This window comes from Habropoda laboriosa, unplaced genomic scaffold, assembly GCF_001263275.1.
Source record: "Habropoda laboriosa isolate 0110345459 unplaced genomic scaffold, ASM126327v1 scaffold561, whole genome shotgun sequence".
NCBI classification, from domain to species: Eukaryota; Metazoa; Arthropoda; class Insecta; order Hymenoptera; family Apidae; genus Habropoda; species Habropoda laboriosa.
The window spans coordinates 299,440-316,495 of record NW_017100686.1 but is presented as its reverse complement, the minus strand read 5'-3'; the positions used below and the strand labels follow the sequence as shown (position 1 = coordinate 316,495).

The window sequence follows — 17,056 nt, the reverse complement described above, 5'->3', positions numbered from 1 at the left end:
TTTGCGTCGTCTACGCCGTTCAAATTCTTTGGATGCACGAGTACGTCAATAGTTTTCAAAGAGTTTATATATTTTTTAATATTGTTTTAATAACTTATTTGTTGGAAACATATATGTGAGTGTTCAACTAAATACGCATTAAACTATTTATTTAGACAAAACAGTCAAAATTCAAACCTATAGATTTTACGACAGTTGAATTATTTGAATAATTTTAGTAACAATTTTCTCAGTATTAAAGAAAATAAATGCGAAATATTATTAATGATGTTTTATCAAAAGTAAAATAAATGTAAAATAAAGATGTTTTATGAAATAAATGATTTGGCACATTTTTACATAATCTACGCTTCATGTCTAGATTGTATATATGGTAAATTCACGCAAATAATGTACCTTATATCGGTTCTTTTAGTTCTAAAAAAGCTTTTTTTTCACTGTTAAACATTACCTTATTTTAGAAAGATATAGAAATTATTTTAACGTTTGTAATTAGCCTAATAAAAAGCAGTATGTTAGAATTATGCGTTGCAGATATTAATACACTTATCGATTGTGGGGATAATAGTTTTCAAACTCTCTAATGGTAATATAATTTCATTCAACTTATCACAGTTCCATGTATGCTATATTAACTATTTATTATCTGCTTAGATCTAGTTATTTAAGATAGAGGTTTTAAATAGATCTCTCTAATAATACGAAATTTTAGTATATATGTCCACTGTATTTGATTAACGAAATCTATTTTCAGTTTCCTCACAATAGATGGAAGCACATTGCAACTTTGTTGGTCTCCGTAGCACGTGGAGGTGCTACTTTTTTTAAAACGTTATTTTGATAAAACATCATTAATGACTGTTTATTGACATTTCGCATATATTCGCTTTCATGCTGAGGAAATTGTTACTGAAATTATTCAAATAATTTGACTATCATAAAATTTATAAAAGGGTTTGAATTTTGACTATTTCGTTCAAATAAATAGTTTAATACGTGTCTAGTTGAACACTCGTACATGTTTCCATCAAATAGGTTAGGTTTAGCCTAACAGAAGTTTCTCATAAAAATTGATCAGTGTGGATAATTAAGGATAAATATGAATGTGTATGGCTGACAGTGAATGACAAGTAAATAATTCCATCATAAAGCTTTCTTTTCAATTACTTTCACGTTAATACGTACTCTATAGATATTATTATTTTCATTAAACATATCGAATAGTACAGTACAAATTCTTCAAAATTTATATTTGTGCTTTTATTGTTGTATCATTAGTATTACTTAATATTTTTGATTTTCTTTCCCTTTGTATAAACGAATTTTACTAACCAGTTAATTTGGTTAGTTTAGAATAACATATGTGTGGATATGTCAAAATATCGATAACATGTGTATTAGTAGTAAATTATGAATACAATCATTTTCAAAAATTCTAAATATATTCACAAAAGTCAATACATCATAAGAATCAATGTTTTTGATTTCGACCAATTAACACATTATTGCAATGTGCGTTCACACACCAAACACAGAACATGCAAGGTCATATTACTGGATATTAAGAAGGATAAAAAGTTCTTGTACCAGTGGCACTACGTTTTTAAATACGAACATTAAGGTAACATTTTAAATTTATAACGATACTTTCACATTTATTTTTAGTATGGGTAATTTTTTTCTTCGAATTTCTGGTCAGTTAAATATATAAAGGACATAGTGAAAGTGTAATCGAAATACATGCACTGTTAGATTACTCGTCTGTGTATTGACATGTTAGATAAAACTATATTATAACGGTTTTAAAACTGTTATTTCGTATTAATTTTACGATTAAATATTCTATTAATTCCGTACTGCTTTGCTCATCTGTGACGTAAAAAAAGAGAATCTTCTGCCTACTAATGTCGGTAGATAATTTTATAATTTTAATTATTTAATTAAAAATAAAAACTGAAAATTTCAATTTTCCCGTTACATTATATTTTCTGTATGAAAATATTACAAATATTAACTTTTCTATTGATTTCGTAATCTTTTCGAATATATTTGCAATAAATAAATTTAGAACTTTTAAGTAAAATAAAATTGACTTGCACGTAATATGTTTAAACAAGAGCAGAACCGAAACATGGTTAACGTATCACACATTTAAGTCATTGTTTAAACTATTTTTTGAGGAAAAAGTTTGTACGAGTTGAAAAATGAAGTAAATCAAAAGCATTGATAAACATTCAGTATTCTAATAAGAACTGACAGCTATTGTGTCTCGAAGGTAGTACTTCTACCATACAACGAAGGTGACGATAATAAATAACGAAAGAATTTTCGAAATGTTTATTACAGCGCACATAGGTCTGTCTACTTTTACACAAGAACCGAAGTAACATCGACTGCAGTGGGAACTTTGGTGTAAATTCGTTTTTGTACACATCGCGATAAAATAACAGAGATGTTGCTAGTCGCGCTGCCGGCGCACGATTAAACCTCGCTGGATCGTGACAACGGTTGCGCGTCGAGCGTGTGCGCATGCCGCGCATGCGCACTATCAAAGTGGTGCTACAGTGGCGCCAGTAATGGCGGCGGAAAACACGCGCGCACGCCAGCACCGCCGCCGGTTTGTTTCTCCACGCCTCTACCTCGCCTCCACCACCGCTACCGCCACCGCCACCGTTCTCACGACTCGTGGGTAAGTACCCTCACACTCCAATCAGTCTGCACTCGCATGTCCACGAGGTTGCTTGCACGGGCCTGGCGCCTTCCTCTCGTACTCACCCCTCTCTTGCACCTGGCTCACCACGTTTAGTGCATTACCAGAGACCCGTACCCGGGTGACAGAGCCACTAGTTGAGGTACTCGTCGGGTATTATCATTCGTCGAGAGGTTAGGTCAGAGTGACCTGTCGTGGCGGGATAGTATAACATGTTTGAATTTGAATTCACGCGCGCCGCATCGTCTCTCGTTAATTATTAGCCGGCTGATTTTTCATGTGTTTTCATGCAATAAACGGTCATCAAACAACACGTTCTGACAGGTGTCAAAACGAGTTAACAATTTATTGAAACTTTACGCGGAACATCGTACCGCGTGACATCCGTGCGTTGAGGTTAGGTTGTACACCACCTAACGCGCCTTTTTCGAACAGATTGCTCGTGACGTTCTCCGATAATCGATTTATGCGGATATTAGTGCGAACTGCTGGTGATAAGAATTGGTTTCCTAAGCGACGGATAAGGACGATGAGATCCATGGAAATAGAGTGAATGTTTTCGAACGGTCGTATTTCGTGCAGTGACTTCTTTGGAGTACAGCAAAATGTACGCGTTTGGTGATTAATACACGTATTATATGTACACACGTATATATGTACATACATATACACTCATAAGCAACATACATACGTACATGTTTTCGTTTTACCTCGATCATGAAACATTGACAAATGATCGAAACGACGTTAGCCTGTTGCGTCGTTGCGTTGCAGGTGTTCACTTTTATACATTTTATTCTCGATGCCTGACAGTGTTTCCCAATATTCAAACCATAGTTTTTCATAATATACGTGCATATATTTTTCCGATTGTAAATGTAACAGAACGTGACTGTTCATTTTAACTTGAATTCGTAATCTGTTTTGTTTTTTTTTTCAACAAGAATATTATTGTATTCTCGATGTGTTTCAGTAGGAATGATTTGCCACGACACTGACAAATAAAAATCATATGCTACGACTCATTTTATACGTATAGATCTACGAAATACGAACAACGATATTTACTTGTGTTAATAAAATATCATTTTTTTCGATGCTCATATTTCACTAAATCTATCTAACAGCATTGTTTATGAATAATATACATGTGAAACTTGGTTAGGTTAGGTTAGGTTAGGTTTATTGGAAATAAAATACAATTCTCATTTCTTCTTTCTCGCGGATGATGCAACATTTTGGACAATTACAAGAAAGATTATCCGGGGATAAGGATAGGTTAATAAATATATCACGGTAAATTTTCAATTGTTTAAAGTTAAAACGGTAACTATTTTATTTAAAAACCAATTTCGATTTCAGTTCTTTTCTCCGTGAAATTGTCTTCTACAATGAAATTTCGATCCACGATCACGTTGAACAAATAAATGTGAACACATAAAGCACCGCAACTGATGTTTCCTGGTTCCTCAACTTCTTTTCGATGGCTCCCGACGCGTATTTTCTTGCACTATTCAATGTACTTTGATACTGGTCCGGCCCAGGAGGAAGAAAATTCGTGGAACTGAGCAATTATTGCAGTTGCATAATTTAACGAATAATTTTAATTCTTCGAACTTTCTGAGCTACGTATTTCGTAATTTCACTTTCCTCTTCATACTTTTCTTACTAATAAGTTCAAAAATTCTGTGCACAGCATAGACATTCGTCTTGTACATTTCTCAAAGGTTATTTATTCCTCAGTTTACTCCAGCTACATTGAACAGTGCACGTTGCAGACGTGTTAATATCCAGATATTTCCAGATATTTTAAAGCATACCTAACAAAAGAAGCCTGAGAAATCTTTTGGCGCGCGAATTTCAACCACCACACATTACTACAGTAATTTCAATAAATCTTTATTTTCCCATACTCTTTCACAGTTATCGACATTTATTTGTAATTAAAAACGCATCGTTTACCTGGTAAAATTCCCGAATACTGTTTTTTTTTTTTTTCGTCAAATCGAACTTCGTGAAATAACGTTTGGTATTGTTTGTAATTTGATAAATTCGGTGTTTCGTTCAAATGAAAAATTTAGCAAACTTTTTAATTTTCTGTAAGTTATGCCGGTATTACCGACGATCTATATGAAAATGCTCGAATTTGAGGTGCAACGAATTGAGAAATTCGATTTCGCTTATCAACCCGGTTTTCTTCTTATCCGTTCCTTCAAATTTTCGGAAGTATTCGAACGAAGTAAAGGATAGCTGTAAATCGACCAATTGCTGGATATTTATCCGTCGGTATAAAGTTTCGTACGTTTTAACGTTAATTACCAATGCAAGCTTGCATATCACTTTCAGTTTCATTTGCAATTAATCTATAACGTAGTTGCAAATCTGCATATGGTATAATTTGTGAGTTGGCTCGTTCAATTAAGTGCCATTTCATTTCCCCCCTTTTCTAACAAACCGAACAACGTACTCTTGCCGTATGTCTATGCTTTTCGAGCGATTCTTGAAGAATTAAGGAACGGTGCAAATTCTTCTGAAATTGTAAGAGAAACTCGAGAGAAACGACTTAGATAATAGTTTCAAGACCCAAGAAACACTTATAATAATAATGTAAAATTCGTGAGAAAGTGACGAAGCTAAAAATCTTTATTTCTCCTTTTTTCAACTAAATTGCAACGCAATTTTTCCAAAATTATCCTCGAAAAACTTCGAAACAGCGTAGACAAAGTGAACGAATCTCTCAAACCCTCGAAACGATAGAATGTTTCATTCACCGTCTAATTTTTCTCTCTTTCGAAAAAGAAAGTGACCTGAAGCTTACCGATGGCGAAAGTTTGGCCCGAAAGTTGCACGAAGATTTTCGACACGATCGAAAAAAACAGTATTTACAAATGAAACCATGTTTTACACACACGTTTCATCGTCGTTTCCCACGACACCGACGAACTCGGTCTAAAATCTCGCAGTTCTAATTCGCGTCGCGCGTTCTTCAAGAAGAAGCCGCGTTTTCATAGGAGAAAGTCGGTACGCAAAAGAGATCGAGCAAGGATTTGAGAAATGGAACACGCCGATATCTGTTCTAGATGGATAACTCTGCGTATGTGCCGAATCATCTACCGCCGCCGTCCCTGGTCGTGTTTTCACAGGCCGGGGGGCTGCCAGAGGCTCTGAGAATGCAAAGACCCTTCAATCCACAAGTTAGTGTCCTATTATCCTTACCTATACGCCTAAGCTTGTATTTGCTTCTACTCCTATCTGTTTACCCACGCGAGAATCTGCTGGAAATAATATTCGCGACAGGGCTTCACGCGGCGATGATTAGTCTCTTATATTCGGTTTCCTCCCATTTTTCTCCCCTTCGAAATTACCTTGAAAAATATGCACACACTTCTCCGGAGGAATACCCGAATTGCCACCGTGGAATCCTTGTCACGAATATTATTCTACACAGTTTTGGGTAAAGTATCGTATCTTAAGCTTGCTCGTAATTAGCGTGGAACGAGTGGTTTGAAATTGACATTTTCCAATGAATTTTAAGCGATTCACCGGCGAACAGAAAATGTTACAGCGTGTGACATTTCAATTTTGCCGAATGAACATTGAGAACATTGAGAAGCGATTAAGTTTGCCGACTTGTTCGCGAGATAGTGCGAAATTAACAGTTGCGGAGGTTCGATAAGGGATGGAAAATCGAATTGCAGGCGTGTAATACATATCAGGGAACGACCATAACGCGCGAAGAGCTGTATAATTAAAAAGTGGGTAGGACAAAATTCAGCGTTAAAATGTACAAGAGGAAATTTTAATCAGTGTTATGTTTAATGAAAGCTGGTCTCCTCGCGGTCTTTTGTACCCTTTTTTTTTTTCATAATTTATTGCGAATTCGTTTTCCTAGACTATCACAGCGAATAATAAAAGGGAGCTGCCCAATCTTTATGCTTCGAAAAATGTCAATTTCAATGGGCTAACTGCAGTTGCAATCGCTTCGGCCGCTAGCCGCTTTATGCACACCAATGGTAATTAATGCACGCTTTGAATAGGGATTTTGTTGAATGTGTGCGAACGAATGCGTATGCATGCGTAAATCGTAGTATGCAAGCTACAATGGACAATCGGTTACTTTACAATAGTAGTTTAAAAAAAAAAATTAAATACTCCAAATGGTTATTGCAACGCGAAGTATCCGTAAGTATTAGTATCGTAAGTATATTCAGTTCAGACTAATCCTTTATTATTACTACTATCGTTGTGAATTTCTGTTATTCCTGTTATCATTAGAATTAGTATTGTATGTTAATACCGTCATTACTGTCCGAATAAATATTTATATAGGTTTATTTGATTCCAAGTCATTTTCATTTCCTCTGTTTTTTACGTACGAAGATAAAAAATATGTGAAACGATAGTGTTAGGGTTGGTGCAAATGAAATGTCGCTTTTTAGGTTCACGCTGTGTGTTCAATTTTTATGCACGATAGTCGAGACGAATACACGTGGATCGAGTAGCGAGGAAATTTAGAATGCAATTGTTTCGATATTGTTTCAAAATGTTAGGACAGTTCAACGTTGTTGGGGAAAATTGAAGATTGGTGAACCAAGAGGAAGAGGCCAGATATTGCTTAAGATGATAACGTTTTAAGAAAAACTAACGAGAACGATCTTAAAGGGTCTGAAATTTTGCCGCATCCTCTCCTGTTCACCAGACCTTTCCCCGACAAACTGCCGTTTCTTCAAACGCTTCGATAATTTTTTTAACAAAAAAACGACTCAATTCCAACAATTTTTCTACATTTGCAACAACGAAACTAATTAATCATTGGAAGGAAATGATTTTAATTAAGAAGGAACGCAAGGTATCTTAAGTTTCATCCGAAAAAACGACGTTTCCATGCACCAACCTGGCAAAAATATTAGACGACTGCAAAAGTTCGTGGCCGATTTTCAAAGGTGGCGAGAACCTTATCGACTTCGGCACAGATGTTTCTTTCAGCGTGATGTTACGTTCCTATCGAAAGATACGCTGCTTGTGTTTTATTTTCAAATAATTATTCATTTCGTTCCATTTCAGTTTCAAACGAAATCTGCTTTCGCACACACCTCTTGTGTTTTATTTTCAAATCGGGCGCGAACTTTTGCGATCGTCCAATAGTTCAGACGTGTACCAAGAAGAAAAAGTTTCGTGTAAGTACTTACTCGCGGGAAGTTGGAAGAAGAAACAGGACGAAACTGCGAAACATTTCTAACGTAAGAAATAATTATTACGCCGGTACACGCGTAACATGTATAATTATCTACTCGTTTCCGATTGAACGGTTTCCTCGAGGCGAGAACGATTATTGGACAGGACAGTGCGCGGGGCAATAAAATAATATCCCGTTGGAAACGTTTCGGAATGTATATTTTTAAAGTGTTTATTAACGAGCTCGTTTAAATACATGTCACAGAGGCGTATTGTATTATTGAAACCGATTGCAGCGTATGGCCCGGAATAAAAAATAAAGCCTCGCTACCTTTCGAGACACGTACAAAACGATTGATTGGAACCGGATAATAAAACGTGGCAGCATATCAAAATTCGGCGCTGTCCAAAAAAATGAGATAATTTCGTTGGAAATTAATCGCGGCGGAACGACAAAATTTCCACGCGTTTTTTGCCCTACGCGCACAAACTGCGAACGTTGAAGAAGGGTTGAAAGCGCGCGTCCACCGCTGCCGATTCGCGGCAAAGAGGGAAGAGAGGGGTAAAAAACATTGCAAATATGCAAAAGCGTGCTCGGCGATCAGCTATCGATTGGAGAAAAAAAAAGAAAAAGGAAAAAGGAGGAAGAAAAATGCCACACTCGTGACAGCCAGTTGTAATTAAAATAATAATGAATACCTAATAAATCAGCGATCGGAGCGGAGTTACGTCGGAATACGGGCGCGTGACGACAAACGAGAACCTCATTTCCTCGTATAAAAGAATAATAAACTAATCTTGCCGTACTAATTCCCATATAACTCGTCGGCTGCATCATTATTGACCCGATGAAATGTTTATCCGGAAATCGCTTATCGCTGCAATGCTTCTGCTCTCCCCGTTTACTCCCTGCAGTTTTTTTTCTCTTTTTTATCATTTTGCCCAGAGCCGCGTTAACAAACGATATTTAAAAGCGACCCCCGATCTTCATCGCGATAAGATTCTACGTGGATACGTATGGAAATTGAAATATCGCAGGTTTCGTTCAATTAATTCCAACTGAGGAAGCAACGCACAATTAACGATTTTTTTTTAATCACCAATGAGTATCTCAGAAGAGAAATCTTCTTTTGTGGTGCATTTTGTCAAGTTCTACTTTCGATATTGTCCTAGTTGATTTTTTTGTTCCTGTCTGTTACGGTTTATATTCGTCGCTTGTTTAATTCAGAGGCACTACGGGATATGCTTTTCAAGTTTTTCCGTTTGTCGATCGAGGGAAGTTTAAATATTCACCGGTTCCATTTGTTCTGGTAATTGTTCTGCATGCGTGACAGGTAAAGTGATCCTTAAAGATGAGATAACTCATCGTTCGAATTGCCAATATTTGGTTCGCAAGATTCAGAACAAAGTAACTGTGTCAAATTTCCGTTTCTATTTCTGTTTCATTTCTACTCTCAGATTTAGACCGAATTAATCAGCGTTAATTAAACGGAATACTTCAAGTTATTGGAAAAATTGAAAAATCTCCTACGAAACTGTAACATGAAAATTGACCAAGATAAAATTTCACCAAGAGCTTCAATCCTGAAAATTGAAATTAAAATACGAATCGCGATACCGGAGGGAGAGAAACGTGAAAAAAAAAAAAAAAGAACCTTTTCGTATCGGGGTCGTGTTGTGTAACTAGTAGGGAATTTGTTGTTAAACATTGACATTTTCTACGTTTCATTTCGAACGTACATTCTGTGAACGGCGAAGTTCTGAAATTGTTCAAATACGGTGTAACAATATGATGTCGGGTAGAAACACCCGCGCGGAGTATGAGTATCCATCTGATAGTGCGTAAGCGTTGTTCAAATATTAGTATTCGATTTTCGATTGGTAATAAGTAGAGATGTGTTTCCACTTGTACGTTAAAATGCAATAGCGCTTTTATACAAATATTACCGGTTGATATTGGAAAGAATGCAGGGCGTGTCCACGTGAATTTCAACGCTGTCAAGTATGGCAGAGATATTTGTGAAAAATAAGTACTCGATGATATTACCTTCCAGCTATAAATACGAATGTCTAGTAACAGAATGGCGAGATCGTCGTTCGAAAATATGACATATTACAGGGTAATCAATAGTCAATACTGCGTCACAAATTCACGTTGTAACATTGATAATACAATACTACGTCAATATTCGATATTTTATTAAAGCGTATAAGTTCGAAGTTCATGTCAATCTGGTTTCTAAAAAAAAAAGCGGATACTATAAACGTGCAAAATATCCAGCCGGTCGATTTAAATATAAAAACGATATAACGAGGCACGAAGAGTCGAGCGATTAAAAATGATCCATTTCTTATTTATTCCAGTAATTAAGCGTTTTTCTATCGCTAACGAGAATTTATTTCAATTCGCACCGGTAACAGAGTATTGTTCATTGGAAATATTTAACAAATGTTTACGGCGTTTTTCAACGCTATCGATCGTTGATCTACGAAAAAAGCAAAGTGATCGAGATCACTCATAATTGAATTTTTCACTTCCGCAAGTTGCAAATGCGTACAGTTACAGTAATAGTGCAGTTTTTAGAGAAATTCACACATAGGAAATTAAATTTTAATTGTAAATGTCTTTTTACTGTATTTTTTATAATTTCTTTTTTTAAATCGCGGAAAACGGTTTATTCGATTTTTATCGCTGAATTTTGAAGAAATATTGCACTTCCGTTGCCATAAGACGCGAGTCTTCGCCTTTATCAGCAAGATGTAAATATTAGAAAATTTGCAAAGACACGAATATTACAGATCGTGAAAAGATACAAATTTTCGGAGTGAAAGAGATCCGACGTGATTAATTTCTGATAGACTTGATGCATTATGAAAATATCGCTGGGATATTTCCAATTGTAGAATACTAGCCGGGAAATACGTGCTTAATGTAAAAATTAGGTTTCATTGAAATATTATATCCCGATACAATTCTTAATACCTGTTTCGCAGAAAATTCGATATTTTACGTTTTCTGTACCGTCCGGCAAAATTCACGGATAAAACTTATCATATTATATAACCGGATATCTCATTTGCAGTATGCGGGTATTTCTATGAATTCGAGCACACTGAAATAGCGTATAATACCAAAGCAATATGGCATTATACTGTTAATAACGCGAAACCACTGTGTTATAATAATCCGTCAAAACGTGAAGCTTCCCCCCGTCAGTTGTATCATTCAATTCGCCGTGATTGACGAGTCTATTAAGCTGGTATAGTGAATGCCTCGATGGAAATCAACGAGTTCTGTTTTGTAACGTTTGTAATAAAGAAACATCAGGTCATGGTAAATGTCATCTCTTTGAATATGTTGCATTTGTGCAACACCGAAATCTTTAAAACGTTTAATGTAGTATTGTTGTATCTCGCCGCTCTGTCACGTCGAATATAGACGATTTTGCCTAGAGAAATGATTTCGTTGGGAGTATTAACGGCGAATATTAAAGGCGAAGTTTGTGAACCGTTCGATGTTTCTTCGATTATTTCCAAGATCTACGTACTGAACGCGTCAATCTCTTGGAATTTACAGACTGCTTAAATGTCACATTCCATTTTGTTAATTGACAACATTTTCAAGAGATCTATAGATCACCGTGCATCTCGTTAGAATTTATTTAGCGTTGCATAATTTCTAGAGAAAAGACAGCTATTTTCTTTGGAAACGTAACATGTACTGTTAGTGCAAAAAGGAGTAATTTATGTTCATTAGTTAACTGTTATTTTCCACTGTAGGAGCAATTTTTTCAGCAACTTCTTCTCTACTTCTTCTTTATCTAGATTTCAAGTAAAACAGCTTGTGCTTCTTCTCGCTGCTTATACTAAATAATATAGTGTACGTTAATGGTGTGGGACGTATAACAACATTTGTGCGATTGAATTGAGTTAAACAAATATCGCGATGAATAAAATTTCACATCTTTAAAAATGATGCTCATTTATTTTCAGAATTTTCGCCCGTTTTGTACAGAATTACCATTGTTCGCGTTCTTTTCAACTGCAATTTCCGCAGAATGAAAATTTCAACGTAATAATATTTGATACAAGTGAAATATCAAATTTCTCTTTCCAAACGATCACAGTAATGTATCAAATTTGACAAAAATAGAGTAGAAAATTTCTGTATTCCTACTTCAAATATCGCAGAATAGCTCGATTCTCTCGCCGAGCGAAAATTCATCGAGCACCGTAAGAAATGAAATGTTAATACTATTCACGATCTTTATCCTCCGGGGGCAAATTAAAAAGTTGGATTCGAAATTAACCGAGCGTCAAAAATCCCCCAGACACGCTTGTTAACATATGTATATCTGTTTGAGCAAGTACCACCACACCGTGGCAATCTCTCCATGACTAATTGTACATTTCTTTTTTGATGTTTAGGTGACTGATTCGAAGGATCTCCAAGTGCCATTCAGCACGGCGGCTTCTCTCGGCTACGGTCTTCATCATATGCTCCACTTGCCGCCACAATTTTTGCACCCTTTGGATCATCGTTTACCGTTCGGCGGGTTCAGGCCCCTCGGCCCGTCTGCCTTCGCTCCGCCGAGCAAGTGCTTGAAAGTAGAGACCGGAAACGGGCCGGTAACCAGCTCCGGATTACCAAGCATCGGTTCCCTCTCGAGCATGTCAAATATGTTCTCCCCGTCGTCGCTTTCTTCCGCAAGCGGAGGTGCTGTTGTGTCCGTTTCTGGCGCTGCGGCTAGTATCGGAGGCGTCGGAGGAGGCGCGAGCGCCGCGACGGCACAGGAAGTCGCACCTCAGAGCCCCGCTGGCTCTACCAGCCGATCGCCGACTGGGACCGGAACCGGCTCGGTCCCAAATCGCGGTACCACACCGGAGGACGAAGATCGGGATGCGAACGCCACGCCTGGCTCTGAGAACACCGAGCGATCCACGCCTGAGGAGGGACGACCTTATCGACGTGAGTCTTCTCGTCTTTTTCTTCTTTTACTTTTACGATCCCACCTCGTCTCTTCTTTTGTCTCTTTTTTTTTCTCTTTCCTTGGAGTTTATTCTTAACCTCCTCAAGGACACTGACACGTTTGTGTATCTACGTTTAGTTTTTAGAGAAATTGCAATGTTTGTGATAGAGGAAATGTGACAAATATATTGTGCCAATATGGAAAGCAGTTTAATTAAAAAATTAGATCAGTTTCTGCTAACTTTAATACGTTGACTGCTATCTTTGTCTCTTTTTTTTTCTCTTTCCTTGGAGTTTATTCTTAACCTCCTCAAGGACACTGACACGTATGTGTATCTACGTTTAGTTTTTAGGGAAATTGCAATGTTTGTGATAGAGGAAATGTGACAAATATATTGTGCCAATATGGAAAACAGTTTAATTAAAAAATTAGATCAGTTTCTGCTAACTTTAATACGTTGACTGCTATCTTGGTCACGTGTGACCGGAGATTGTCTCCTCTATGGTGGTCATCGGTGACCGGAGTGTCCCAAGTATTTGGAATAATTCAAATAAAGTGAGTATTGTCGACTAAAAATTTTGGATATCACAGTTAACTACCGGAGTGTCTCAAACGTTTGGAATAATTCAAATAAATTGAATATTGTAAACTAAAAATTTTTCATATCGTAGCTAACTAGACATTATTTTGAATTAAAAGAAAATGCTTAAAGTAATGAAAATTTTCTTCTGACTCCCTGAGAGTAACATGTAAAACTGGCGTGTCAACGTGTTAAAAAAATCGTCCTTGAAGAGGTTAATTAGTTTCTTGTATCGTTGAAAGAAACCAGTTCGTGGATACTTTTTTTTTTGAACGAACGACTTCGCCTTTGTTCATTTATGAACGAACGTTCCGGTTTTTTCAAAGGAAATTCGTGCAGTGTTCTATTAAAATTTCACGGTTGAAAAATTGACAAGTTTATTAGTGCTATTTATATGAGTAGAGCTTCTTTTGTGTTATGGTTTCTTTTTTAAGCGTTACGCTGTCGGGTAGACGTAAAGAAATTCACAAGCAACCACTATTAGAAGCCTTGTTAATTGTTTAAAGTGTTTTTTTTAGTTCGCACATACTTCTCGACAGGGTGGACCACGTAAAACAGACTCTTTACGTTTTACGTGGCCCACTTTGTATAGTAAGCATTCGTGTGTACCGATAATCTACGCAATTTTCAACTTGATATGAACATTTTCCTCGATTTTCAACATTTAACGTACCGTGGGTGCGAATCAGGACTACAGAATTATTCAGGACTACGTTATTCTTTTTCCTAATTCTTTTGACAGTACCTGGTTACAATTTTCAATCAAAATTTTCTACAACTCATTTCATCATTGTGTCTTTGTCACGGTATAAATTAGCTAAAGGTTGATTTTAATATAACGAGGTCGTAAGTTCCCTCAGGTGTCAGAATTTACAGAAGAATTGGCAGAAATCTGAGAAGATGAGGGCTTGAAATTTCAGTTAGGGCTAAATGAAGTGTGTCTTAGCTTTGTATCAGTCTTAATCGAAAAACTGTCTTTCATTGATGTTTTAATTTACGACCTCGTTGTATTTCTTCCATTAACTATACTATAAGTGCAACGAAACAGTGCAAGTTCGAAGGAACACTAATTTGAATGGAAACGAAGATACAGCGATAGGAGTTATTTTAGACTTTTTTCATTCGTATATCTGATTGGTGGGAAATATCTGTTCACTTTTCCAAATCACTATAAAAACGCGTCCTAAGGATACCGATGCTTTCAGACCAATATTAATAGTTGAAAAAATTTTGCTTTCGAGCAATAAACGAAGCAGAAGAATATTTTACAATTGTGAATTTCTCGCGGTGTTTTCATTAATCCAGAAATCTGCAACAAATGTCCAAGTGCTCTGAAACTTTCCGTCGGCAATGTAACGTGTAATACAGATTTACACGGAACTGGTTTAAAGACGGAAGCACGTTTCATAAAGCAGTATTAAACTATTTCGCGTGGTTAATGTGATACGTGCGATTTCACAGTCAACTTTATTTAAAAAAAATAAAGAAAAATTGTGTACTTCTTTTGGAAATTTTACTTTATGCGGTGTTTTATTGTTTAAAAACGTTACTCCAGTGCTTAGTTTAAATGGTATTGTAACTTTGATTTTGGAAAATAATTTTTGGATCTACACGTGCATTTCTTATGCCTAAGTAATACTTGCGTACTTTCTTGTATTTCAAAGTTCGTCAGTAATCAACCAGTACTTACTCCTATCCACTTGTTTAAACGATACGAGATCGTGTTGCATGGTTACGGGATCATGCTTACAAATTTAGAGAAAGTGGGTTTGACATTTGTATTTGTCTCTGCAAGATTATACTAGGAAACGTGTAGTGATCGAGTGTAAACAGCATATGCGCGTACATTCGAGATGTGGAAATCTGTTTACGAAGAGAGAAGCTCTTCGAAGAAAATTCCAAAATTCTCAATATAGCAGAAATAGCGTATTGCGAGTAGAATCTGCAAATGCGAAATATTTTGAGATAGTTATAAATCTTTGATTGAGAAAATTGAGAAAAGCCAGAAATTTAATGCACATATGCAAATTTTATGCCGACGAGGTTGGAAGATTAGCGCAATTAGTTGTGAAAAATATGTATTCTAATAAGTTGTACGAAGACTTTTTCGACCGAGTGTATGTATATCTTCGTAAAATTAATTCCCTATTCAGTAAAACAATGAAATACCATATTTCCTAAAATTTAAAAAGTTTCTTACACTAAAAAAATTATATTTTCATTCAGTATTAAAGACTTTTTTTTTGACCGAGTGATCTCTCATTGAGATTTTGTCAAAGTGTCCACTTTGACAAAATCGATGTTCCGAGCTGCGCTCATTAAGCATTTCCCACTGATTGTCAGTTTAGTGAGTACTATCTACCCTATAAATCGTGGAAACTTTTTTGAGAACACTCTGTATATAGAAAGACCAGCTGAAACGTATATAGGAATTTGCAGAGGAGGAACCGCGGAGATTTGTATGCTTAATCTACCTAAGTCGTTTATTTGAATCCTCATGGGCGCAACAGCTGTGCCGCGTCTGAAGGCTCACGCAGGGTATGTGTCCATGTGTTTGCTTATTTTTCGGTACAGTCTTAATTACCGAAAGATAGGGCTATTCATTTTTCTTCCCGACTACAATTTCGTGTTGCTCGTTTTCTTCTCTCTCTCTCTCTCTCCCCCCATTTTTCTCCACGCGTTACTGTTTATCAAGCTTTTTCCATTCTCATTTTTTTCTCTCTTCCTCTAGCCGACCCCTTCTCTTTCATCCTCGAAGAATCGTCGTTTCGTCGACTAAATAGCCAGAGCTCGCTTTGTAACTTCTGCCCTTGTCAAAGCTGAAAAAAAGCACGTAGTGGTCAAGGTTTCGGTGTCTCTCTCTTTCTTTTTCTCTCTCCTCTGCCCCGGACTCTTCTACCGCAGCTAATTTTCGTTTGATTGCGAGAAGAGAAAAAAGGGGGGTGGAAAAGGTCGAAGCTGTACAAACTGGGAGTGAAACTGCTTTTTTAGGTTTATCTTTCAAATGGCCAACGCCAGGATAACGATGTCCTTTGACTGTGGCAAACCCTATGACGTTAGCCGCGTCGTTAATTAGTCGATATTCACTTTGTGGCGATGGACGCGCGCGCGCGTGTGTGTGCGTTGCAAGAAGGACACCGATTGCGTAAAAGTGAGCAGTTTCGAAACAAAGATTCCTTCCAATTTCATTTTTCCCCCGCAATTTTATCTCAGTTATAATATTCTCGCGAAACCTTCGATTTGCCTTGAAAAATTCTGTTCGTGGCACTTCTGGAAAATATCACCGACTTTAAAGTACAATTAGAAGACACTCGAGGAGAAATTTCAATTAAAAATCATTTATCGACAAATTTGATTTCTAAGTAACTCTGTTGATATTCTAATAATACATTTTGAAAAATTATTTCAAACAGTTATCGACATTTTGAAAATACGAAAATAATTTTTGTTTCGTAAATTCGCGTGTCTATGAAACGTTCGAGTGTTAAATTATTCAAGCAATCGCAGTTTCACTGCCAATTTCGAATTGTCGGTATAGAATCGCAGTTTGTACTGAATAAATTTAGTGTTCTCGTGAATCGTAACGTTCGTTATTAAATATCGAGCACGTATCGAATAAAG

The 17,056-nt window shown here is 36.6% G+C and overlaps 1 protein-coding gene across 1 annotated transcript in view; it reads left to right on the top strand.

Moving 5' to 3' along the window:
* The first annotated feature begins 3,263 nt into the window (after positions 1-3,263).
* Positions 3,264-17,056, top strand: part of LOC108576867 — a 61,780-nt gene continuing 47,987 nt past the window's right edge. The window contains exons 1-3 of the mRNA XM_017939930.1: positions 3,264-3,317; positions 5,791-5,904; positions 12,314-12,854. Coding sequence (XP_017795419.1) covers positions 3,264-3,317; positions 5,791-5,904; positions 12,314-12,854 — 709 coding nt within the window. The remainder of the gene's footprint in view (positions 3,318-5,790; positions 5,905-12,313; positions 12,855-17,056) is intronic.